Source organism: Anastrepha obliqua, chromosome 3 (assembly GCF_027943255.1).
Source record: "Anastrepha obliqua isolate idAnaObli1 chromosome 3, idAnaObli1_1.0, whole genome shotgun sequence".
Lineage (NCBI taxonomy): Eukaryota > Metazoa > Arthropoda > Insecta > Diptera > Tephritidae > Anastrepha > Anastrepha obliqua.
The window spans coordinates 8,433,447-8,459,320 of NC_072894.1; the positions used below are offsets into that span (position 1 = coordinate 8,433,447).

The 25,874-nt window shown below is 36.9% G+C and overlaps 5 protein-coding genes across 6 annotated transcripts; 2 read left to right on the plus strand and 3 right to left on the minus strand.

Moving 5' to 3' along the window:
* Positions 1-748: 748 nt before the first annotated feature.
* On the minus strand, positions 749-8,237 carry LOC129240432 (E3 ubiquitin-protein ligase MARCHF6). The gene is made up of 3 exons (XM_054876218.1): positions 6,294-8,237; positions 6,000-6,194; positions 749-3,723 (listed from the first exon to the last, which is right to left on the minus strand). Exons 1-3 carry the CDS (start codon positions 7,875-7,877, stop codon positions 2,266-2,268), a joined length of 3,237 nt encoding a protein of 1,078 aa, XP_054732193.1. The 5' UTR covers positions 7,878-8,237; the 3' UTR covers positions 749-2,265.
* A 1,996-nt stretch (positions 8,238-10,233) lies between these two features.
* LOC129241469 (thioredoxin, mitochondrial) lies at positions 10,234-11,034 on the plus strand. The gene is made up of 3 exons (XM_054877803.1): positions 10,234-10,326; positions 10,393-10,607; positions 10,675-11,034. The coding sequence occupies exons 2-3, from the start codon at positions 10,417-10,419 to the stop codon at positions 10,919-10,921; spliced, it is 438 nt and encodes a 145-aa protein (XP_054733778.1). The 5' UTR covers positions 10,234-10,326; positions 10,393-10,416; the 3' UTR covers positions 10,922-11,034.
* LOC129241468 (39S ribosomal protein L23, mitochondrial) lies at positions 11,000-11,766 on the minus strand. Its single transcript, XM_054877801.1, has 2 exons — positions 11,374-11,766; positions 11,000-11,311 (listed from the first exon to the last, which is right to left on the minus strand). The coding sequence occupies exons 1-2, from the start codon at positions 11,665-11,667 to the stop codon at positions 11,153-11,155; spliced, it is 453 nt and encodes a 150-aa protein (XP_054733776.1). The 5' UTR covers positions 11,668-11,766; the 3' UTR covers positions 11,000-11,152.
* Positions 11,767-13,772: 2,006 nt separating this feature from the next.
* On the plus strand, positions 13,773-16,737 carry LOC129241470 (nucleolar MIF4G domain-containing protein 1 homolog). Its single transcript, XM_054877804.1, has 2 exons — positions 13,773-14,901; positions 14,966-16,737. The coding sequence occupies exons 1-2, from the start codon at positions 14,010-14,012 to the stop codon at positions 16,645-16,647; spliced, it is 2,574 nt and encodes an 857-aa protein (XP_054733779.1). The 5' UTR covers positions 13,773-14,009; the 3' UTR covers positions 16,648-16,737.
* On the minus strand, positions 16,611-17,765 carry LOC129241471 (uncharacterized protein C7orf50 homolog). Of its 2 annotated transcripts, none has more exons than XM_054877806.1 (2): positions 17,501-17,765; positions 16,611-17,443 (listed from the first exon to the last, which is right to left on the minus strand). In XM_054877806.1, exons 1-2 carry the CDS (start codon positions 17,652-17,654, stop codon positions 16,863-16,865), a joined length of 735 nt encoding a protein of 244 aa, XP_054733781.1. In that variant the 5' UTR covers positions 17,655-17,765; the 3' UTR covers positions 16,611-16,862. The 2 variants fall into 2 exon arrangements, with proteins under 2 accessions (XP_054733781.1, XP_054733780.1); XM_054877805.1 differs by having other exon boundaries at positions 16,611-17,446; positions 17,501-17,763.
* Positions 17,766-25,874: the final 8,109 nt, after the last annotated feature.

Genomic DNA, 25,874 nt, shown 5'->3' on the forward strand with positions numbered 1-25,874 from the left:
TGAAATAAAAAACAAAAATTCGAAAAATAAAAAAAAATTTTTAAATATAAAAAAGAAAACAATTTGAAAAAAAACAAAATGAAAAAAAAAAATTAAATGGAAAACTAAAAAACAATTGGAAAATAAAAACAAAAATTTTAAAATAATAAAAATTTTAAATAAAAAAAAATGAAAAATAAAAACAATGTAAAAACAAAAAAATTAAAAAGAAAAAATTGAAAGATAAAAAAAATTCAAAAATAATTGTTTTATTAATATTGTTTTATTTATTTTTGAATTTTTTTTTGTCTTTCAATTTTTTTTATTTTTAATTTTTTTGTTTACATTTTTTATAATTGTTTTATTTAGTTTTGAATTTTTTTTTTTATCCTTCAATTTTTTTTATTTTTAATTTTTTTTTTTTTTTTTTATAGTTGTTTTATTTATTTTTTTATTTTTAATTTTTTTTTTTTTTGAAACTTTTTTTTTTATTTTTTTTCAGATTATTTTTTTCTTTAAAATTTTTTTTGAAAAATTAGAAACAAATTTAAAAAAATTAGAAACAAATAAAAAAATGGTGTATTTATTTCTAACACGGGTAGTTATTGGACCCTCTCGTATAGTAAGTTCCTTTTTGAATCAGAACCACTAATGCATCAGCCACAAAAGAACTGCGCATTGATATTGATATCCGGGACACATATTACTTCCGGTAGTTGCGAGCCCTACCGAGATGGAGAAACTCTCTTGTAATAAAAGATCCATGGAATAGAGTTTAATTTAAATTTGTATTTTTTTTTTGTTTTGTATTTTATTTCTTCGCGGCTTTAACCCCACCTTACTTTAAACTAAGCATACATATGTGCATATGTATATTTTTTAATTGTAATCAACAAATCTTTCAAATCCCCTTTTTTTGTTGTTCTTTTTCAACGGCTGCGAATGTAATATTCAATTAATGCCCGCTTCAAATACACATTAATTTGGTGAATACTAAATTTTCGAATATGTACATAGGTACGTGTATGTGTGTGTATATTTAGCATTTACTATTCTTACTTAGTTCATTTTTTATTATATTTTTTATGTTTTTTAATTGGGTTAAAAGTGTTGTATTGAAAATTTTACAATTAAGTTCATAACATTACTTCTTGAATACTACAGCATTTTTGTTTTTGTTTTGTTTTTTGAAATAACAAAGACTAAATAAAATAATAAATGAATTTTTTCTATGCACTTAACCAAATATTTTTTATGAATGCATGTAATTGTGTATGTCTTTAGTGTTTCAATTTTTAATAAACATAAAAAATTTTGTCTCATTAATTAATTGCCATAGTGAACAACGGAGGCTCCACATTCTTGCTCTGTACATTCCAATGCAGGTTTTCCATGTAGGTTCGAGAATGCAAACAGTAAATACTTTCCACAATTTCCAATTTCATAAAAAAAATGTGTCAAAAATTTTAAATAACAAAATTTTTAAAATAAAAAGTAATTAATCTAAAGTGGCATGGTTGAAGGCGTATTTTTTTTTTTTTTTTTTGTTTTTTGTTGTTATTAATATTATTTTGACTTGTATGATTTCTTTTCACCCCATTAAATCTATAAACCCAAAATCGCCCATCGCCCTTAACGCAGACATATCCATTAGCGCACGAAATACGCAAAACAAATCACAACGGAAATCGTATTTCGTAAGCATTTTCATTTTTTTCTTATTCATGTAAGCCATTTCCAAATAGAAATTAGAAATTGCAATTCGCGTCAATGTAGGGAAAAATTATGAAAAAAGATTTCAGTTTAATTAATTACGCACGACTCCACTGTCATATTAAGTCTCATTAGTCGAGCCATAATTTTAATAACATGTTTTTTTATTCAGCACTGATAAAAGTTTATCCGTTTTAAGTTTTAAGATCTTTTTGTATTTGCTTTGCTTTGCTCTGTTCGACTTTTTTGACTTTGGGTCTTTCCGGCCTTCACCTACTTCTTCTGCTTTGTCCGAAAATCTGCTAATTTAGTTTGTAAAAATATTTGTTTTTTTTTTTTTCTAAAAGTACTCTCTCTCTTCCCCTCAGCTTTCTATATTCCATATTTTCTTAACTCAATTCGATTTATTTATTTTTTGTTCGTTTCTTACATGCACATTTTTGTTGGTATGAATAAGTTTGTGGCATTTAATTTGCGAGAGTCTAATTTCATATTGGAAATGGTTTTCATGAATGTATTAATAACAGTATAATTTTCTCATATCTTTTGACATTATGCAATTTAGAGTTCACATTATAACAAATCATCGCGCACCAAATCCTGCACAAGTTCTGCTTCTCGCCGCCGCAATTCTAGCTCTTCACGTTCCAATATACTTGCCGCATTAATTGCCACCTCCTCTGGCTCATCTTTAGCCACTTGCGCGTTGTCCGTTGAAGATGAAGCTGCTGCAGCCGCTTCTGCTGCTTCGGCTTCTTGCTTTCGTTTGCGATGTTCGTAGTTCACCAGCCGTTGGCCCACCAAATATTTGTCTACTTTGATGGCCACGTACAACTTTTTGAATTGTTTGATTTCAAAGTAAATGTAAGCAATTACCACCACAATGATAAAGAACACCGGATACGCAACACGCGATATTTCCAAACGCGTTACCGAATTCTTGAAGAATATGGGCAAAATGGAGTGCGCAATTACGTAGGGAATCGCTAGCGCCAAACCGAAGGAAGTGATAACAGGTGTGGCCAACTCACGTATTAAAAATTTCAAATCGATATCACGCAATCCATCACGGTATGCACGTTCGAGTGCTCGTTTTAAATGCCAATCGGGTCCCATTAGAGTCAAGGCAATGGCGATTTTTGTATAAAGCACACCTAGTGCCCAATCTTGCCACAAAAAGTGTATGGGTGTTTGGTAAAAGGGTACGCGCAACGGTATAACCACCACTAGTTCAAGTAGTAGCCCAAACAAAAGTGGTATAACGCCCAGCATGAGCACAAATATTAGCACAGGTAATGCATAAGAAGCGCCCACACGCAGCCAGTGCTTGATCTTATCTACGACTGCTGCACGTCCTTGTGGCAGCAGATTCACTGCAATTGCAACACCGCGTGAAGTAATCCAGCATAGATAAGTGCCCAAAGCCGCGGTATAAAGTTCGTGTGGACGCGGCGATACCTCAGGCGTCTGGGCGACTACTTGATTTGTAAAATGGCCGCCAACGGACCACAACGCCATTACTTGACGACCAATCCAAACTGGCACCGTCAATATAATAACGGAGGCGATTACTAGCGAAATACACATGAAGAAGAGCAGACCGCACAAGCGTAGTGGGAATAATATTGGCCGTTCGTATGGTTGAAAACCGACTGGTACATCGCGTTGCATAATGGCCTGATGTACGGCGCCCAAATTACGTTCACGAGGTAGTGGTAATACAGGGGCAGGCCCAGCCACATTTCGCGGTGCTGCATTGGCCGCGTTTACTGCATTCGCCACATCCGGCCCAACAGGAGCTGGCGGATTATTATTTGCATTCTGTTGAGGTGCTGCAGCAACAGGAGCAGCTTCGGCAGCTGCTGCAGGCGCACCATTCGCTGCATTCGCAGCATCGGCGGTGGTTTGTTCAGAACCGAGCAAATAGCTGCGTATACCCAGTACCCAAGAAACACAAATACACCAAATACGTAACAGTCCCTTTAGCCAAATACGTGTATGTGATTGTTCGAAGAAGCCGGGAAGTATTATCTGCAAGATAAGATTAATTAGTGTATGTTGTATATTTGTATCATTAAAGTGGTGATATTAGGTCTGTTCATGTAAAAATTATCCAATAACTTGCCAGTAGCTTAAGGGGTTATATACAGTTAGAAGGCCGAAGAAAACGAATTTTCCAGAATATTTTCTGAGAAAACTTTTAAATTTATTGATCTAAAAATGTGTACACATATTATGTTATCTTTTAACTGTATTTTAAGACTTAGTATTAGTAAAAATATTAATTTGGAAAGGAGCTACAGCTGATCTCCGGGAGCTCCTCTAAAAAAAACGTTTTGCGGTGACCACTATATCTCTGAACTGAATCCTCTGAAATTAAACCCCAAACAGGAGTTGCGGTGAGCACTAAAGTGCTGATATTAGGTATGTTCATGTAAAAATTATCCAGTAACTTGCTTAAGGGGCTATATACAGTTAGAAGGCCGAAGAAAACGATTTTCCAGAATTTTTTCTGAGAAAACTTAAATTTATTGATCTAAAAATGTGTACACATATTATGTTACCTTTTATGACTTAGTATTAGTAAAAATATTTATTTGGAAAGGAGCTACAGCTGATCTCCGGGAGCTCCTCCACTATATCTCTGAACTGGATCGTCTGAAATTAAAAACCCAAACAGGGCTGCCCCTCCGGCCTTGTACTTTCAATCACTCTGAAACGCCTTTTCAAATTTGCGTGTAATTTTGAAAATATTCACCGGAACGATATTAAATTTTCTGTGTAAATGCTTAAATATACATATGTACATTAAGAAAAAAAAATAATAAAAAAATCGATTAATTTCCGAGAACTCACTCTTAAATAGAAAAAATTGCATGCACGCAAACCAGTAACGATTTGCAAGTTTTACGAACAGCTGATTAAATTGTTGGCGAGAGAAATCACAAAAATTGAAAATATTTTCACAAAAGATACCTCCCAGCTTTCGATTTCTATTTCGGAAACTACAGCAATGGCGACTGGAGGTTGTGGTTCAGAAGCACATACATCTGTTGTCAGCTAATTAGAAACGCTCTCTTTTGATAAACGCTTGATGAGCATAATATTAAACTGTTTAAATTTACCGTTATTTTTTCTCTTAAAATCATTTGCATTGCTTTTGTTACTCTATTTACTACCCAATGCGCTTAGTTTTGTAGTTGTGAAATTGAAGTACCGTTAATATTATCCAACGCAGTGCATGGGTTACTTAGTTCAAGGTAAATAAACTGAGACGACTAATTAGAAACAGTTGTTCAATGGAAGCATATTCGGCAAGTTGTGTTATTTTAATAGTAATATAATCGACTTTTTGGTATGTATATATTTTAAATTGGTTGTTTAAAAGCAACTAAAATATTCGTCTTCAAGATGTGTAATGGGAAAAAGCAGCAGCTGTACACCTGCACTGCGGAGCTCCATTTTTGACCTTCGTAAGGCTGGAAAGTCGTACAGTGAAATTTCTAAGCAAGTCAAATGCTCAAAACATATGACGCCTTAAAGCATATCCAACTTTTTAAGACTGTTGACAATGTTCCACGTAAGAAAAGGCCCCGGAAAACTTCAGCAGAAATTGGCCGAAAGAGACCCAAAAAAGACTTCCACTGACATCCAACGGGAAATTCAGGATCAATATAATTTCGAAATATCCAAGGAACGAACATATGTACCTCAATACGAGTATCATTGGGCGATTCCTATTTAATGTATGACTACGAAAAAACTTCATTCATCTTAAATATATTTACTAACATTTTCCATTTTAATTATTAGTTTTATTTAAATTTAGAACTTTGACTCAATTCGCAAATTTTATTTCGCGTTTATTTTTACTTTGCGATCAGCTGATTAAATTGTTGGCAGGAAAAATCACAAAAATTAAACTTGAGCTACCTCGTATGAAATATTAAAAAAAATAAATAAAAAATTAAATGCAAAATAACGAGCTTCAGAATCACATGATTTAATTTTGTCCGCAATAATTTGTTGCATTTCATCATCGCTGTCATGTGAAGAACATTCCGTTAGAAATTGCAATACGCAAATTTCAATTAGCGTTTATTTTTACTTAGCGATCAGCTGTTTTTCTCACTTACAAATTCTTACAAGTATAAACTATAAAAACTTGCAACTTCCCCTCAAAATGAAGTGTCTTTCACTCTCTCACTTTCCCCTACTTTGCACGTTTTTTGGGTACATGAACAACAAAATTTGATAATTTGCTTCATGAACAGACCTACTATATTATTGAACTGGTTCATACTAACCTGCAGCAGTAGAAGCTGTAGACTAAGTTCATTGACCTCAGAGTCTCCGGATAATGTATATGGTAGAAATGATGGCCAGATTGTTTTGAGCATGCGAATAGGTAGCCAAAGCATTAAAAGCACAGCGGATCCGAAAATCATAGCAGACGCAATTAGACGGCGTACATGACGTAGGATAGGCAAATGTATCATTTCCTGAAGAAGAAGAAGCGAAACTTGTTAGTCACTTGCATTTCTTCAGGGAGTTGTTTAAATTTGCCGATTAAAAGGCACATCAAAAGTTCTCTAACTCACCTGTATTGGGCTGAAATCCGGATCATTTAAGTTTCTTAAGAACCAGAGTACACCGGGGCGTAGAACTTCCCTCAGCAACGAAATAAAAGCAGCGAAATAATAAACGTACACCATACCAAACATCCAATGCACAAAGAGCGATGTTCCAGGTGCCGCCTTAAAGCTTACTTTACGATCCTTTATGCTGGCATCAAACAATGGTAATGAACATATGTCCAGCCACCAACCGCAAACCAATGGCAGTACACCGATTTCCACAACGGATAGCAGAGACACTTTAACTACTATATAGCAGAGACCAATAAGCCAACGCACGCGACGCATGCGAAACACTCGTGCAAAGAAGTGTAGCACAACCAATGTTAAGCCAATGAAGCAGTAGCCAAAGAGTGTGGTAATTAGGCCATGAAAATGCAGTAATGGTTTATCCGGCTGCAGCAAGTCAAGGGAGCTTAGTATGAAATTCCCAATACAATAGGGACAAAAAGCAAATGTAACAATGAACAGCGTATTCAGCGAGATAATCCAAAACACGTGTTCCAGAAAAATCAAAGAACCATCCAAGCCAAGTAGGCGTTCCCAAGTCAGTTCTTCAGCAGCGCGATCCCACTCCATTGGATTCCAATTTGGTTCATCGTTGTCGTTGTCATTTTCAGCGGCGCCACCACCAGCTGCAGCCGCGCCACCTTGAGCTGCACCAAGATTTTCGCCATCTACATTTACGTTATTGCCCACGCCTGGTAGTGGTTGCTGCCTTGGTCCAAATTCCAGCGGTATTTCACCTTCCTCTTCGGCTATATTAACAGCCGCTGGTTCAGCATTGTTCATCGGTATATCAATGGGTGCCTCTTCATTATCACTGTCTTGTTCCTCGTTGGCTGGTATCTCGGCAGCAGCAGCAGCACCATCTGCATTGCGTGCAGCAGCGCCGTCAGCAACATCGGCATCTTCAATACCTTGACCGTTGGCACCATCACCACCGACTGCCTCTACGGCGATGTGCTGCTGTTGTTCATCGGCATCATTTCCTGCAGCTGGTGCATCATCGCGTTCCAGCCAATCCGGTCCGCCACCATGCAGTATTTGTTCGCGTAACCAAACTAAGCCAATAAACGAAAGTAACGTGCATGTGACTACGAAACATCCACGGAACGCATCAGAGGCTAAATTGTCCGTGGAAAAGACGTCGAACGGCACTGATAGTATCGATTCGAAAGACGAAGCACGAAACAGGTAGCGGTATGTACGATATGCTGACAACGGAACTATGCCAAACCAAGCTAAGCCGACCAAAGAATAATGGAACCACGATTTTGCTGCCTTGGTTACAGCTGACAATAAGCCACCTGCCACATCACGTAAGGGCAATACACGCGGCATATCTGGCGAATATATCGGTTGGAAACTGAAGCGATGTCCGCATAGTTCGCAATATTCTTTGTGGGAATAACGCATCCATTGCATTAAACAGTCCTGATGTATGTACTTAATGCTGCCAGTGCATATGCACGGATAGAAGAGTGGACGATCCGATTGTGCCTCACAACGGCATACCCGGCAAATATCTTGTGAATTATCATCCATCTCAGTCGGTTAGTATAAAGAAATGTTGACGTTTACGTTCCTATAAATTGTACATTGCCAAATTATATCCACCAATATTATTTCTGATGAATTAAGAGCAATCGACCACCGTTGGCACACGTCAATGCCTTTGTTTTGTTAGACTTGAGCAATTTGACACTTTGCCTTATGATCGAACTTATTTTAGCCCAGGCCAGTAGAGGTAATATCGTCAACAAACTTATGTAAACCAAGCAGCTCCCTTCCGAACAATTTTTTATTATATTTTACTTTTCTCTTGCAAAGATATCCCAATTACTAAATTGTTAAATTTTTTGTGGAAGAAAATAGTCGAGCAGCTGCAATTTTCAGTATCGCCAACCTTAAAATGTCATCCACAGTTTCTGACAGCAAAGTGCTGCCACAGACCGAATAATTAGATATTTTGTCTTGGACACTATTTCAACAATGGTTTGTAAATAAATAAAATATCAGGTCAGTCCATAAGTTCGTGCGTATTTTACCCATAATTGCACTTTTCTACGATTTTGGCATACAAACAATTATTCGCGGGATATAACAGAATTATTTATATTTTCTTTGATATATTGGGCATTCAACAACTGATTTTAATCGCGGATAGAAGCACGTGTTGTTAAAAAATAAAATGGAATCTTCGAACGCGTATAAGAGGCATATTTTGCATTTTTTTTATAAAAGTGGTAAAAATGCAACAACTGCTGCTGCAGAAATAAACACTGTTCACGTAGAGGATAGCGAGAGTGTAAGGACTGCGCAAAAGTGGTTTTCAAAATTCCGAAGTGGTAACTGCGACGTGGAGGATGCCCATCGCGTGCTGGTTGTCCTGAAGTCTTAACTCCGACGCCTTGCTCGAACTCGTGGAAGCTGAGCCAAATTTGACAGTCGAGATGACAGCTCAGAGGTTAAATTCGTCGCATGGAACAGTTCACAGGCACCTGGTTCAGTTGGGAAAGGTTTCAAAGCTGGAAAAATGGGTTCCGCATAGACTTTCCGTCGCCAACCTTCAGCAGAGAGTGAATGTGTGTTCTCAGCTGCTGCAACGGCTTGCAAATGAAAGTTTTTTGAACCGTATCGCTACTGGTGATGTAAAATGGGTCCTTTACAATAATCCTGTTCGCAAACGCCAATGGTTAGATAAAGATGAAACACCAGAACCGACCCCTAGAGATGGCCTTCACCCTGTCTATTTGGTGGGATTTGGCCGGTATTGTTTATTATGGACTTCTGGAACCAAACCAGACGATAACTGCTGATTTTTATTCCCATCAGCCATCAAACCTGAATGAGGCACTTAACAAAAATCGACCGTCTTTGGAGAATAGACGCAAAGTTTTGTTTCACCACGACAACGTAAGACCTCATACCGCAAGGCAAACATTAGGCAAGCTGAACGAGCTCGGATGGGAGCTAATACCGCATCCACCATACTCTCCGGATTTTACACCTTGTGATTATCACCTTTTCCGTGGACTTCAATCCCATATGAGTAACAAAAACTACTCCTCAAAAGAAGCTATAAAAAGCGATATCGAGGCGTATTTTGGCTCCAAGTACAAACAATTTTTTGAGCAGGGAATTAAAAATTTGCCTAAACGTTGGGAATACATTGTAAATAATGAAGGAAAATATATTATTGATAAATAAATACTTTAAACATATTTTTTATTTATTTTAAAACCACCTTTAAAAAACGAACAAACTTATGGACTGACCTGATAATATGTTAATTAATATATATTATATAATTATTTAAATCAATGCAATTTAGCAAACAATTAGATCTTCAAAGATTTGAATGGTATCCAAAGCCAAAAACCTGTCTGACTAATCACTGTCCAGTAGTTGTCGGTTCGTTTTGCCTCCTGACGTGCCTGGGAGGTGGGTCAAGCTCAAGCAGGTGGCTACATGGGCGAAACCTACGGTAGCAGCCTAACAGAAACTCTTTGTTGAGCAGTTTGTTGTGCTCCTTTACAGGTAGCAACTGCGCTTCGTTGCGTAGATGTTGTAGAGGGGACATCAGAAGGCAGCCCTTCGTGAATTGACTGTATAACTGCCTGGCGCCTACGCTACGCAAAAATGTTTCATCTTTTTGACGGTGCATACATATTTTCAATTGTCTTGAGTAAGCCCAAGGTTACGCTTTATTTTTTTTTTTTGAAATTTTAAAAATTTTTGTCAGCAAAGTAAGGAAACGTAACTGATTTGTATGTCAGGTAACGGTTTTCTTTTTTCGAAGCCATAGGTTTGTTTGTTTTGACAACTATTGGCAACTCGAAATATATTCCATAGTCATATATTAGTGAAAAAGCTCACTTCCGAAGCTTTAATTTCCTCAAACCTGGCAGCCCGAACAGCTGTTAATTTTTTCGCAAAGAAATCGCTACAAAGCGGAATTTTCGGAAATTCATCGCAATTATATCTTCCGGCTGTAATAGTATATAGAAATTTTTTGTGTAATTTACAATTTAGTTTAAAATTTTTGAAAAAATAATAGGAAACGAAAATCAAAAAAGTCAAAATGTATCTAACCAGACTGCATAATGTGGGACGCCAACTGATTCAACCAACTCTGCGGGCAACACAGAATCCAACTCGTCTAGTTAGTACCACTATAACAAACCGAGAAATCTTCCAAGTGCAAAGCGCCGAAGATTTTGATCGCAAAGTTAAGAAAAGTGATAAGCTGGTAATAGTGGATTTTTTCGCAACGTGAGTACAAACGCATTTCATAATTATGTAATTTTAATATTTGTTTCATCATTATTTTCCAAAACAGATGGTGCAACCCATGTAAAATGCTCACGCCACGCATTGAGACGGTGGTAGGTGAGAAGGCGGGCGCAGTAAAATTGGCCAAAGTGGACATTGATGAGCACAGCGAATTGGCACTCGATTATGATGTTGCTGCGGTACCTGTCCTAATAGTAATGAAAGAAGGAAAAGTGGTGAATCGTATGGTCGGCTTACAGGACACGGATAAGATACGCGCATGGATTGACAAAGCTGTGGAAGAAACCAAATAATTTAAGAAAGTATAACCTTAAATGTGAACAAATAACTTTGTAACCCAGCATCGCATAAATAACTTTTGTTTGAAATTGAATAAAATGGTTTATTAAGGTACGAGAAATATTAACTTTAAAGTGTTTTAAAGAGTTATTTAAAAATTCATACAAGTTTTACAAGCTATTTAGAAAAGATTATATTCTCACTTATCTTTTTTGTACAAATTACATTTACATATTGCATAAGAACTATATAGAGTACCAGCCGGGTGTTCCGGGACGCTTCTTATTGCGATCAAGGAAACGCTTGAAGCCTTGTTTCGAATCCTCTAGAGATTTTTCCTCCGCTTTCTTCCGCTCCTCTTTCTTTTCGAATAGATCTGGGAATGTGAACTCCTCAGTTTTCGGCTGTATTAAAAATTAACAATTTCTGAATATATTTTTTGATGTATGTAAAATGAAACCATTACCAATGTTACATAAGCAATCTTAACATCATCTTCCTTAGTTACATAGCCCAAAGACGGGTCGCGTTTTGTTTTGCCCAATTCAATACGCGTACGCACGTCTACTACCGGCAGTTTATAAATTTTTTCCAAATAATTCTTCACATCATGTTTGGTCATCTGAATGGAAACCGAAAATGTGGCGACGTTCTTTGGTTGTTCCTCTGCGGGACGAATTAATTTCATCCAGAAGTTGGGAAGAAATATTCGTAATTGTGGATTTCCACGTTGATAAATTGGATACCATCGTGTGGACATTATCTAAATTTTAAGTTAAGATTTTAAGTAAAAATAAACTTATAACTTTGCACAATGCACAGCCAAATAACTTTCTGAATCAGCTGTGCGGCTGTAAAAATAAAGTGAAAACATGGGAAAATGAGAATATCTTCCACGATGTGTGCCATAGATAACTAGATGTGAAACTTCTTCATTTTGAGAGAGAGCGCGCCCATGAGGACGTTTAAAAACTTGGCAGCACTCACACATTATGGGATTTTGAACAGCTGATAGGCGAAATGGCAGACTGCCAGAAGAAACGCGCCGAAAATAACTGACGAAAACAGTTCGTTTTTGCTTAATGGAGAAATGACGTGTTGAAATGTAATAATTTGAATTGAAGTGAGTTTGTAGAATCCAAAGCTCGTTATATCCTTTTCGACTTCTACTTTTATTTAGTCTTATGTACATAATGTAGTTTTATTGAAAAGTGTGTGTTGGTTTATGTAAATTTGTATATACGTAAATATTCTATGGTTGAAAAGCGTAGGTAAGGGAACTGAGTTTGTGTTTGAGATATTTTACAAAAATTAAAGGTAATCTGCTTTAACTTATTCTGTTCGTTGTTTGAGAATTTTTGTTTTTTGTTACCCACTTTCTGTGTTATATTAAAAAATCGCAATAAGTCATGTTTTTAATTATAACTTATGTTTTTCGGGTTCATAACTTTATTATTATTAAATTACTTATGTATATCAGTTTTAAATAATTTCATTTACATATAAATTTTTAAATTTTTTGCTTATTTATGTTCATATTTCATACGGATTGTGCTTATTTTTAGTATATGTTGGGGGTTACGAGTGATATAAGGCTACTAGGCAACCGCACACTACATACTAACCTCAATGGTGGTGTGGAAACTAAAAATTCCAGACCTTTGGTTCAAAAATACCCAATTCATGTTTCTACCGATGTGGCAATATTGGAAAATGTTATAAAAAATGCACATTTTTCAGCGCTCTCACGAGAAAAAGAGTTTCACATCTAGTCATCTATGATGTGTGCATGATTCAATAATAAAAGGTTTGCTCAGTAAGCAGCTTTCTCATTCTCTCATGACAAATCGGCTCCCTTAGCAAGACACTGGGTTGTTAACTCTAGAAATTTTTAGCAAAAGTGGAAGAAAAGTAAAATGTCTAGGAAAAACGTTTCGTTTTCCAAAGAGTGTATAAGCACTTCCTCGGTATGCCCATAACCAAAACGATATGGAAAACATTCTGACAGCTTAAATCAGGATATCATAGAACATATTCTTGGGGCAATGAATGTGAAAGATGGACGTTTTGACAATTTGAATCCGATGCCTTTCAAATACAGGTTGGGGGAGTACTTACTAGGTTACTTTAAAGATACATAAGTTACCAACAAGAGCTCATTTAGCAATATGGCAGATGGTTTTTTATGAGGAAATACGCATGGCAGAAATACGCTCGGAGGTGAGAAGCCTCCGCTATTACAAACAACATTTTCTATCATTTTCTGTTTCATATCCGGGGTAGTTCGTCAAGTGTTCTGGAGAACAATCGCGACTTGGGGATCAAAACTCCAAACTTACATGGGCATAGCATAGTAAAGCAAGGCGTGGGTTTGTTCACAGGTTGTTGTTAGTCAACTAAATTTATGACGAGTTCGCTTCTCCTCTGAAAGGCTTTCATTAGGGCCATAACACTTAAGTAATATAATAGCGTCATATTCGCGTGATCAGTTTTCAATTTAAAAATTAATTCACAAAATATCAATTTATCATTTAACTTAAGAACCTTATTTTTATAATCATTCCTGACAATTTGTGTTTGTACCATTTATAATTTAAATAAAAACAAAACATTTCTTGCTACCATTTTTACCAAAAAGGTATTTGATTTTTTCATTTTCTTCGCCCTTCTTAAATGCGACCTTTTGTAAGGGAGTGTCAGAATTCTAATGTCACAAGTGAGCAAACCTTTAATAATTGAATCATGGATGTGTGCTGTCAATTTTCTCTCTCTCTCTTTCACTATTCTAAAACGAACAGAGCGCAATCAGATTTGTTTACGTTTTGGAAGTAGGAGAGAAATAAAAAGAATTTGTTGTTTGTATGAACTGCAACATTTTTTACCCCATTTATGTTGATACTAAATAAAAGATTATATTTGATCGTGTGTATAAATTTAATTTATACTTAAAACCATAAAGTACCCTTCGCAGGCCATTATTAACATAATTGTATCGGTTTTGTTTTTGTGTGATCGGCCTTACCTAGCACGTGCGTGCTTTAATCAGCTGTTGCATACCGTGCAGAAAAATTCACAATTCGTTGAGGTGTAGGAAAATTTAAAATGGCCAAAATTACAAAGAAAAAAGGTAAAGCCAAATCCCAATCTAAGGAAAAATTCACACGCAAAGCACTTCGCAAACTAAAACAGCAGCAAAAGATAGAGAACAAGCGCTTGTTTTTCTCAAATAAAACCAAAGGTGCGGCCTTGGTTGCTGATGCGAAGGCAGCCGCTGCCAATGCGCAGCAATCAAAGAAAGTAAAGAAGGGCAAAGCGAAAAATGTTAACAAAAATATAACTCCCGATGATATTCCAATCGAGGAACTACTTTCTGGGAAAGTAGATTCGGACAACGATGAATCGATTGCATCAGATTTCTCCGATGACGATGTGGATGCACGTATTCCGTCAAAGATGGCAAAACGCGAATTACCAACGCACGCAGAAAAAGGTAAGAAACGCCAGCAGCAACAACCTACACGCCCTGATGCTGAGGAGCAACGTCGACGTGTATTGAAGCAGCAAAAAGATTTGGAAAATGTGGCACGAAAGCACCGACGCAAGCAGCTTATACTGGAAAACGAAGACGAGGATCGATTAATATCGAAATTGGAAAAAAAGTTAAAGCTTAACAAAACTAAAGACAAAAATCGCTTGGTACGTAAAATGTTTAGCGATGGCTTAGACTATGCATTGGAGTTCTGTTTGGATGACGAGGAAGAAAAGCGCAAGCGTGAATTGAAGGAAAAACGAAAGGAAGAGCAAAAAAGACAAAATGAAAGCGGCTGGAGCGATGAAGATGCATTTAGCGGCGAAGAAGGCGAAGACTCTGGAGGTGAGGAACTGGACGAGGACTCTGATGATAGTAGTAAAGGCACCCAAAGTGCTTATAGCGACGAAGATAGCGAGGCAGACGATCAGCTACGGCTGGAGACTAAAAACTCAGAAGAGCAGTGTGAGTATAGTGATTTATCATGCATATAATAAATGAAGTAAAACATTTTATACCAAATGTACAGTTAAAGAAGATATTTATGGAAGAAAACGTGACAAGGAAGGCAACATTATGAAAGATGTTGTAGCGGCTCAGTCTGAATCGGGAGCTCAGCAGCCACAAAAATATGTACCACCCCATCAACGTGCTTTACTCGCAGCCACCCAAAATGACAGCAAACAAACGCAAATTTTGGAACGATTGCGTAAAAACTGCAAGGGACTGCTTAATCGTCTCTCTGAGGCGAATCTACACAAGATCGCAACTGGTATTGAGGAGTTGTACATGAAGAATTCTCGCTACAACATCAATGAAACTTTAGGTGCGCTATTGCGGGAGGCCTTACTTGCGCATACTATGGTCAATGAACGTATGGTGCAGGAGCACATGGTGCTGTTGGCATATATGCACGCACAAATTGGCAATGAAATTGGCGCACACTTTTTGCAAATGTTCATTGAGCAATTCGACAAATACGTGAAAGAGATACATACGCTAGCGGTGGAAGATAAGCGACTGAATAATTTAGTTTTAGTACTCGCTTACCTATATATTTTTAAAATCTATGAACATCGACTACTGCTGGAGATAATCGGTCGATTTTCCGATAATTTGTGCGAGAAATCCATTGAGTGCCTACTACTCATTTTCCAATCGGTGGGCTTCAAATTGCGCAAAGATGACCCGCTTGCATTCAAGGAGATGATGTTAAGCGTACAGCGTAAGATCGCTGAAGCGCCATTGGAGTTGAAGGAGAATTTACGTCTTAAGTTTATGGTCGATATCTTGAACGCAGTTAAGAATAACAATATAAATAAAATTCCACAGTTCGATCCCGAATTAGCTGAAGATCTGCGTAAACGTTTGAAAGCCATGTTGCGCAATGACAAATATGTGACCACACTCAACATAACTATGGATGATTTGCTGCGTGTGGATCAAGTGGGCAAATGGTGGGTAGTGGGTTCGGCGTGGAGTGGTAAGATCGACGACATCAACGCTGCTACGAAGCAAAATAGAGACGATTGTGTGGCGTCTGGTGCGCGTTTCTCTGAAAAGCTGTTGAAGTTGGCCAAAAACCAGAAAATGAATACGGAGGAGCGGCGAAACATATTTTGTATTATAATGGGTGCTGAAGATTATGTGGACGCTTTTGAAAAGATACTACATTTAGCGTTGAAGGATCAGCGCAGTATTGCCTATGTGATTATCCATTGCTGTTTAAATGAGAAGCAATCAAATCCGTATTATGCACATTTGGCGCTAAAATTCTGCCTTTATAACCGCAAGTATCAATTGGCCTTTCAGTTTGCCACATGGGATCGCATTAACGAAATCGAATCGTTGAATAAGATTCAGGTGAAAAATTTGGCGAAATTCCTGCAACATTTAATATTAAAAGGCGGCTTGCAATTGACGGTGCTGAAAGTAGTGAACTTCCTACAACTAGACAAGTTAAGTTTCCTATTCATGAAGGAAATAATGGTTGGCATATTGTTGAGCGAGCAGGAGAACGAAATTTATCAGGCCTTCGAGCGTGTTGCCAAAAACTCGAAACTTGGCGCGTTCAAAAATAGTGTGCGTTTGTTTACACAACATTTTCTGTTGCAGCATGAAAGTAAATTAAAATTGCATGAGGATCAATTGGCGGTATTGAAAAAGCGAGCAGATTATGTCGACAATATACTAGCCTATGTAGACTTGTAATTTTTCTTTTTATATAAATTTAATGTATGTAAATAAAATAAACGTAAGACTTAGCATCAAAGGCAACTAGCCTGAGTCACTTTTGATATACCCAATGTTTCTTTTAAACGTTTGCTAACTAAAATTTTTAGAACTACGTCTATACTATGTATACAAAGCAATCGTTGACAATTTCGCGTTGCTGAATTTTGTGCTGCACCCGTCGCCCTAATTGCTTAGTCGAAGCTTTGCAACAAATCACGTGCCCGCTGATAGCGCGACGAATCAATAACAGCTTTTCGTTCTTCCTCGCTGCTATTTGGTTGTGCGCATTGTTTGTCGAGTTCATCAATGCATTCTTCGGCTAATTTAATTACTTGTGCCTTAGCTGCCCCTTTCGAGCTTGACAAGTACTCCAGTGCAATTGGCCACATCTCTGCGCTAATTTTTTCCTCTTCAAATACAGTTCGCTGTATGGAAATTTGTCGTAATTTTTCGAATTTCCACTCGGCACGCGCATTCTTCCACTTACGTAGGTATTCTTCATTACGGTAACGTTCTTTGCTTATTGTTTGTTCCTTGGTCGCCTGCAGACGTTGCTCATGCCTCTTCTTTTTCTTTTGTCTTACTGTTACGACGGCAATCACATTTTCTGGTTTTTCACTTTCGCACAACTCTTCCAATGTAGGTTCCTGCATTTCCTCTTCAACAGGCTCGTCCACAGTTGCGTCATCTTGGCCATCATTTGTGTGCTTGCTACGTTTCTGTTTAATGACGTCTTTCTCTTTATTCTTCCGCTTCAGCGTTTTAGCCGGAGCTTCTAAGAAAATATATAAAATATTTACTGGAACACTTCTCTAATGCTGTTTCTTACCACCAACGGCAGCGCACTCCGTTGATTCCACGATAAGGCTTTTGCTCGCCACTTCCTCCTCATTTTCTTTTGACACATGTTTTCGCTTTTTTGCTTTCGATTTATGCTGTGCCCCGTTAAGAGTATGCTCGGATTTTGTTTCTTTTTTTGCCATTATTTTTCAATTTTATTATTTCTACATATAATTTTTCATTATAAACAAATCAAACGTCAATACGATTTCACGTGTTGCTTCTTCTTCTATTGCACCAACTCACAGTACACGTCCAGTAATTGTGCGTTCACAGAACTGCGGGAAAGTTTGGGGGAAGTGCTGTCAAAATTGTATTCCATTGGTGAGTCAAGGCGAATCCACACAAGGTGACATCGCTATAGTAGCTAATTTGTATTTTTCCTTGCCATTTGGTGGTTTGTATGCAAAGTGCACTGCTGCTTCAATGCTGCCTTATTTATTTGTTTACATTTTAATTGCGATTTTAACATTCGAGCTATCAAATTGCAAAAACCATGTACATGTAAATGCAGTTGTTGCTCTACCGGTGTCACCTTTGTTGAATTTGCTTTGTTGCTGAGCGCTCCACAAGGCGAATTTATTATCCATCTTGGCGCCCCATAACCAAAACAAATGCAATGAAAATGCATAAACTACGAATGACAGTCGGAAAAGAGACATGGAAAACCTTATCGCTGTTGTTGTTATTGTTTTCGCGAAAAATTGCTAGCCGTATGGGTCAGTTTGTTTATTGGAAAATTGCCGCAAGCCTTTAATGTAAATGTGTTCTTAGTTCTTCTAAAATAAGAAAGCACAATAAATTAAGTATTTTTCATATCAAAGTGTAGTTAGTTAGCAAATGTGATTTAGTTGTTGTGTCTCTATATCAACCATCAATTAAAACAAATGTTCTAGTTTAAGATAGTCTGCAAAAGTGTGTTAAATTGTAGTTGTAATCACAGCGGCTCATCGTCTAAATGCAAATTCTAAATTTTAATAAAAGGTAAGTTTTAATCTTTACATCGTAATTTTGGAAGAAACGCAAGCTGTGTTTGTGAAAATGTGTGAAGCTGAGAATGTATATAAAGGCGGTGCCAGCAGCGTTTTCTTTTTTTTTTTTACTATTTTTCCTAAGTGAATTCGCGTGCATACCAAGTTTGATAAACAATCTGTGTTGTGTTTGATAAAATGTCGCGCAAAATAAGTGCCTTAATAAATTTCTAACTGCTGCGATAAAATCATTGCACTCTTCGACTTTCGGTTAAGGACAAGACACGGCGATTGCAGTTGAATATCACAACGGAAGCCTAAGCACAGGGTGAGTAGCCAGCCTAATATTAGTAAAGTTTTTATTATCTCATTAATTAATTATAATAAGTCTAAGCGTTTGGGTCCCAAGCAGCGGGATCGCACTGTTGGGATTTTATGAAGAGAAAACCCAGTACCAAAATGATGGTGCATTACCGCTTCTTGTTGTTGTTGCAGCAGCATAAACATTCCTCATACTTATAAACGGGGAATGCTGCTGGAGTGACAGTCCTTGGCCGGATATACATAAATCCGAGTGGTTTCGGTAACGTAGAACCGACTGTTGTGGAAACGATTACCGATTACCGCTTCTTGAAGTCCCGCGCTCAAATGCATTTATTTATTTTATAAACTACAGCACAGATTACCTTACAGCAGTGGTCGCCAACCTTTTCAATGTGTTGAGCTACTTTCAAGATTTTGAAATAAACAGCGAGCTATTTGCACAAGCCAACATAAATTAAATAATATACAGTTATATTCGACATACAATATGACTTATAGTGCTTATACTTATGCATAACTACATCCATGTTCACACCTATCAATCGTAACAAAATTTTTTGCAGTCATAATGACAAATCACAAGCGACTTAAAAAAACAACAAAACAGTAATAGTACATTATTATATAAATAAAATATGGGCAGATAAAAAGAGCATATTTAATGAGAAGGTTGCCATTCTGACTCATCGATAATTTTTTTAATATTTGCAGTATAATTTGATACAGTCATTCGAATATAGCAATCCAAATGTATATCTGTAAGCCGATTGCGGTATTTATTTTTAATAAATTTCATATTGGAAAAAGAAGATTCACACAAATAAGTTGAACTGAATAACGCTTTCACTTTCAACGCAACACGACATAAAACTGAATACTTATCTTTACTTACTAAAGTCCATATACATTTTGTATTTGAACCTAAAGATTTTAAAGTCAAGTCACTTTGAATGGCAATCAGTTCCATTTCTGGCACAGCAATGTCTTCGCCAAAGTGTTCATAACACAAGTTGCAAACTGTTGTATATCAATGTCCATGAAGGGTGAAACAACAAATTGCGTCACTAAAGCAATTTTGCTCAAATCCTTGAAACGTTTTTTGAAGTTTTCCTTCAAGTTAGAAACTATTTCCATATGATATTTACTGTCATAGGGCTCTAATAGATTTTTGGATATCTTTTCGGAAAGAATAGGAAAATGCTTAGTATCGCGGTTTTTTAGGTTTTGTTCCCAAAATTCAAGTTTTGTAATAAATGCATTTATATAAGTAATCATTTCCGCTAATTATTTATCCCTGCCTTGAAGCTGCAAGTTAGGCTCATTTAATTTCTCTATAATGTCCACAAGAAAACCAAAATCTCTGAGCCAAGTCGAATTTTCCAGTTCAGGAATCGGTTCATCGCGTTCTTTGAAAAATTGGAGTATAGCAGGTAGGACATCATTGAAACGTTTGAGCACTCGTCCTCTGCTTAACCATCACACTTCAGAGTGAAGAAGTAGCTCGCCGTATTGACAGTCAATTTCATCAGCCAAGGTTTTAAATAATCTTCTTTGTAACGCTTGAGCTCTAATCTTGTTCACAATTTTCACCACCAGTTTCATAACGTTGTTCAAGTTTAGAAAATTTCCACATAATGCTTGCTGATGTATAATACAGTGGTAACTAAGAAATTGTGGAAAATTTTCATCCTTATGACATAGCGCCACGAGCCCCTTATCACAACCCACCATAGCTGGAGCACCGTCAGTTATCAGGCCTACCATTTTTGATATTGGAATTTTCTCAGAAGAGATGAGGTTTTTTAAATGAGAAAACAGCTCTAGCCCAGTAGTATGTCCTTTGAGTGGAATAAACTTCAAAAGATCTTCTTTAATTGTAAAATCACTAAAAGCCATCCTGACAAATATGGCCATCTGTGAGGTGTCAACTACATCTGTTGATTCATCCAGTTGCAGTGAAAAATAAATACAGTTATCTAAGTCACTTCTTAACTGTAAAAAAATATCATTGCTCATTACTGCTACTCGCCTCATCACTGTATTAGCAGAAAGTTGCATAGATTTTATAGCAGACACTATTTCGTCTTTATTTCTAAAGTTGGCGAATAAAGAATCTGCAGCTTCCAGAATCTGATGCTTCAGTTGCAGCCTTATTTTTGTCGATTGTTTTCGAAAATATTGACTGTTGTCCAATTAGCTGGATTTTTAAATGTTTCAGTTTTTCTTTTCTGGTGGCAGAATTTAACGGGAATGCCTTCTCAAAATTCGAATGTACAGTTTTATGATGCCTCTCAATATTTCCTTTTTTAGGAACTGACACAGATGTATTACATAACAAACAAACACTTTTGCCTTTAACTTCTGTGAAGAAGTTTTGTTCTTCCCATTCCGAATGGAAATGGTATGTCTTCGCCTTCTTACTACTGCTTGCCATAATGTTTCGAACTCTAACCCAACCGCTGCACGCAGAACGTTGATAATGCCGTTCAGTATTAAACTGAGCGCAATGTTGACGTGCATTGCGTATATATAAGGCCAAAAAATTCTCGAACACGCTAATCGGTTCCAGCCGATCCTAGAACGGAGACGCGACTTCGCGTCGTGTTTGTCGGCGCGAAATCGCTTACCGCAGTGTTGCCGCTGTTTATCTATTTATGTATTATGAAAATTTCTGAAATTTGCTAATACTGGTATGATTTTCAGACTTTTGGATTTTTTGCAACGTGAGCAGCGCGAGCTACCAGAATTGCCTTTGCGAGCTACCGGTAGCTCGCGATCGACGGGTTGGCGACCACTGCCTTACAGACTAGACAAAATTTGATTAAAAACAAGCCAAATTTGGCAACAAATTTTATTAACAATCAAAATAAATACAATATTAAGCAACTAAATTTCAAATCTTTTCAAAATTAGATTCAGATAAAGCGAAATCAAGCAGGCTGGAATTGGATAATGAATTAAAGTTCCTAAGTGCGCGACCAAGGGGCGCATTAGTCGCAAATTTAGTCTTAAAGTTTTCTCAATAACTGTGAAGACTTATTAGAGGAACATTAAAGCCTATCCGCTCAAGTGCAACCGGACAGTTAGCGATGCTATTAACTACAATGAAAATAAACGAAAGTGAAAGGACTACCTCTCTATTTTCTAGAGATTATAAATGAATTAGCTTTAGCCTAGAATTATAAAGGGGTTTTCAATTGGCGTGGGTCGATTTTGGCGCCTGTGGCAGCCATTTTTTTTTGGTGACATCTGTCAAATCTTTTGTTTATTATTCAGTTGTTTATGCCAAATCATCATGGCAAGTTACACGATTGAACAGCGTGTTCAAATGATAAAACTTTATTATCAAAATGACGTGGTGGCCCTTCCAATTTCATATGCCACACAGCAGACGCCATTTTATTCCATTTCAACATCTACCCGCCCTTATTGAAAAACCTTTCGTAATGCTTGCTTAAAAATATAAATTTTGAGGGCACTCTATGTCCTCGATAGCCACACGAATTCCATCTTTGAGGTCTTGAATCGACCCTGAGCTGTTGGCGTAGACCTTCACTTTCACGTGGCCCCAAAGAAAAAAGTCACAAGGTGTTAAATCACAAGATCTCGGTGGCCACTTGTGATCACCTTTTCGAGAGATAACACGGCGCGGAAACTTTTCCTGTAAAAAATCAATGGTTTCGTTGCTTGTGTGGCACGTAGCGCCGTCTTGTTGAAAATAAACCTTGTCCATATAAATACCATCCAATTCCGACCATAAAAAATCATCTCTCGATAAGGCAATCCATTCACCAATGACATCTGTTATTGGAAAACCCTTTATTAATCGAAAGCTGGTAATGACAACAGCATACTCTCAGTGAGAACGTCCAGAAACGTCTCCAAGTGATAACAGCGTACTCTCAGTGAGAACGAACAAGAGCCGTAACAGAAGTTTATAGGTGTACGGATCAGAAAATTTAGATGCATTGCGACGAACGAATCCTAGAACCGAGTATGATTTTGAAAGCATAAAATGAATGTGACCACTGAAAGAGAATTTTGTATCGCATAAAATTCCCAGATCCTTCAACTTTGTTATACTTTGTAGTAGATTATTAAAAATGGTTTAGGATATTTAAAAAATTTATTGGCTCCTCGAAAATGCTAAAAGAAAACATTTTTTAATATTCAAAGACAGAGGCGACTTCATACACCATTAATGAAGATTGTTCAAGTCGAGTTGAAACTTCTGCGCATCCGCTGAGTCCTTAGAAGATGAAAAAAAATTTTAAATCATCCGAAAATAGCAAAAAATTCGAAAAGGAATCAGATTTGCTTATGTCGTTAATAAAAATAACAGAAATAAGTGGCTCTAAGGTGCTGCCTTGGAGGACTTAAGCCATTGCCGAAAGCTGGAGTGAAAACCCAAGCAAGTTAACTGGTTTACTAGCATCTCGTGCGACACTTTGTCAAATGTCTTAGAGAAATTAGTGTATATTAAATACACACAGCTTCGAGTGCTTTGGAAATCGGCTGGAGCGGGGTCTTATTGAAAGATCCAATACTCTCCATTGCAGAGAGTACTGCTCAACTGCTTGACCACGCCTTCTAAGTCATCCTCCTGGTACACTTTTGCCCCGGTCTTAACCCCTTTTTCGCAGAAATGATGAGATGTAACGCCTCTACATGCCACTCCCTCCGCACCAAACCATTACGGAGGCTGGATGGTGGCCACGCTGAACCCTTGGAATAACGTTGTTTGCGTTTTCAGAAGTTTTAGCATAGATTTTGTCGTTTCGCTTATTTCAAAAAAAAAAAAAAATGGAAAATTTTTTCACCTGGGAAAATAATGTTTTCATGGCCGTTGATCGTGTGCCATCGAAGAAGCTGGTTGCATCTGTCGAGTATAATTCTCTTCAAGGGCGTTGATCAGTTGAGCGACGAAAGGCTTTTATGTGGAGATCATCACTAATCAGTATTGACATGGATCTGATCGATACATTAATTTCTCTGAATATGATTTTCTGCTTTCTAAGAGGATTTTTTGCGAATTCTTTCTCAAATGGCATTTATGGCTGCACCGGGTCGAAGCACGCGAGGACGACGACTTCTTTTTCTGTCTGTCACGTTAGACATTTGGGAATTGAGCGGACGACTGATCGTGCGGTAAACAAACATTCTCGAAATATTAAGTTTTTTCAGCAACCTGTAAATTTCACCACACTTATGTGAGGAAATCACTGCAATGCGATTTGCCGTAGCTCCCCACTCCATTGTTAACAAGCGAAATTACCCACGAAACTGCGTATAATTTATGATTAGACAATGCATACAAACAAACAATTGAATAAAAGACTAAAGTCATTGCTGTCAAATCTCTTTAAGGGGTTAGGTGTAGTCAGAGGCCCGAAAAAATGATGATTTTCACGAATTTTTTTTTGCTACTTAATTAATTAATTTAACAAAAATAAAAACATAGCATAAAAACATCATGTTTTAACTTGACTTCACCAAAATTTCAAAAAAAAATTAATAATTGCAAAAGTTATCGCTGTTTGTGTGAAGCCCGTTTCTCCAGAAGTCCCTTGCGGTGAACATCACAAGTCCTTGCAGATTCATCTAAAACCAATCGGACAAGAAAAATTAGTTTTATTAATAGATAATCTTGTGCCTAATCGAAGCTTTTTTTTTTCAAAATGAACAAAATGGCGGCCTCAGAAAATTTTTTCCAGATTTTAGAAAAAAAACCAACAGTTAATTGTTAAAAAAAAAATCGAAATTTTTGAAAAAAAAAATCCTTCGATCAGGCACAAGTTTTTTATGTTTTTCAAAAGCTGTATAAATTTTATTGAAATCTACGTAGCGGTTTTTAAGTTACAGTGTTCACCAGTTTGAAAAACATAGTTTTGAGAAAAACGCATTTAAAGTTTTGCTATCGGCTCCGGAGCGGCCGAGCGCCCTTTGTTAATTGTTGAATAACTTGAAAAGTATTTGTCGGATTCACTTCAAATTTTTACACAATATTTTTAAAACATTATACTTTAAGAAAATGCAAAAAAAAAATCGATTTTTTGAAAATTCTGACTACCCCTAACCCCTTAAGTTTGAAATTGCATTCAAAGCCGATTCATTTGAGAAATTTTCATTAGATTCTCCGGTAATACTCTCAGTGTACGTTCTAATTTCGTCAATAGTTTCCATGTTTTCATCAGTAAGAAAATCCAATCCGAAATCAATGTTTTCGTTCCATGCATTATTATCAATTGTTATAGATTCATCGGGATTTGAATTAGATTCCTAAAGAGTTTTCGATAATTCAAATAACGAAGCCAGCGTTGCTAGCGGAAAGTCATCTTCGGGCTCGAACTCAGTTGGCATATTTCTATGCTTGTCAAATCCTGCATTTTGGAAACTTGAAGTGTTCGATAATAAATTTTAAAATTTCCAATCACCCCTAGATCTAAAGGTTGGCAAACTAAAGTCATACTACTAAATAAAAAAACAAATATATTTTGATACTCTTTAAACGCATACCACGGGAGTGAGAAATAAGAGAGTTTTGTAACTGAATTTTTCGGTCGAATTCCATCAGTCTTTGTACAACCACTTCACGTGTCATTCGTGCCTTCTTATTTGATTGCCAATTTATCGGAAGCTTTTTAATATCAACTAACGAAAACTCTCTTGGATGAGCGGCTTTCCCAATAACAAGTGGTTTTTCTTTTTCTCCTACCATATTTGCACGAAATAGAGCAGTGAGCCTTTCCTTTGATAATTTGTCATTTTTAAAGCTAAAGTTTTGCTTGACATTGCTCTGAAGAAAAGGCCTGTCTAGTTAGCATTACACAGTGATGATATTATACCAAATGTATTGTATTAAATTAATTATTTTTTATCTGGAAAAAATATGTTTACAAGATTTGATTAGTAAAACTTACCTACTGCCTAATCCCCGGTTTTCATCGTAAGCGTTAATAGTTTCCATTTTCTCCTTCACACGAAGGTTTGATTTCCCAATCGTATTACGTATAACCGCAACAACTGAACACAAATCACTGCGCAAACCAAACTAAAAGTGTGCATGAA

Excerpts from the sequence above, each read along its gene's own strand:
- LOC129241469 (XM_054877803.1), top strand. The coding sequence starts at position 10,417 with ATGTATCTAACCAGACTGCATAATGTGGGACGCCAACTGATTCAACCA. Across the intron at positions 10,608-10,674 it reads ATAGTGGATTTTTTCGCAAC|ATGGTGCAACCCATGTAAAA; the intron begins GTGAGTACAAAC and ends TTTCCAAAACAG.
- LOC129241471 (XM_054877805.1), bottom strand. The coding sequence starts at position 17,654 with ATGGCAAAAAAAGAAACAAAATCCGAGCATACTCTTAACGGGGCACAG. Across the intron at positions 17,447-17,500 it reads GGAGTGCGCTGCCGTTGGTG|AAGCTCCGGCTAAAACGCTG; the intron begins GTAAGAAACAGC and ends ATATTTTCTTAG.
- LOC129241470 (XM_054877804.1), top strand. The coding sequence starts at position 14,010 with ATGGCCAAAATTACAAAGAAAAAAGGTAAAGCCAAATCCCAATCTAAG. Across the intron at positions 14,902-14,965 it reads TAAAAACTCAGAAGAGCAGT|TTAAAGAAGATATTTATGGA; the intron begins GTGAGTATAGTG and ends CCAAATGTACAG.
- LOC129240432 (XM_054876218.1), bottom strand. The coding sequence starts at position 7,877 with ATGGATGATAATTCACAAGATATTTGCCGGGTATGCCGTTGTGAGGCA. Across the intron at positions 6,195-6,293 it reads CGGATTTCAGCCCAATACAG|GAAATGATACATTTGCCTAT; the intron begins GTGAGTTAGAGA and ends CTTCTTCTTCAG. Across the intron at positions 3,724-5,999 it reads TACAGCTTCTACTGCTGCAG|ATAATACTTCCCGGCTTCTT; the intron begins GTTAGTATGAAC and ends CTTATCTTGCAG.
- LOC129241468 (XM_054877801.1), bottom strand. The coding sequence starts at position 11,667 with ATGTCCACACGATGGTATCCAATTTATCAACGTGGAAATCCACAATTA. Across the intron at positions 11,312-11,373 it reads AGATTGCTTATGTAACATTG|CCGAAAACTGAGGAGTTCAC; the intron begins GTAATGGTTTCA and ends TTTTTAATACAG.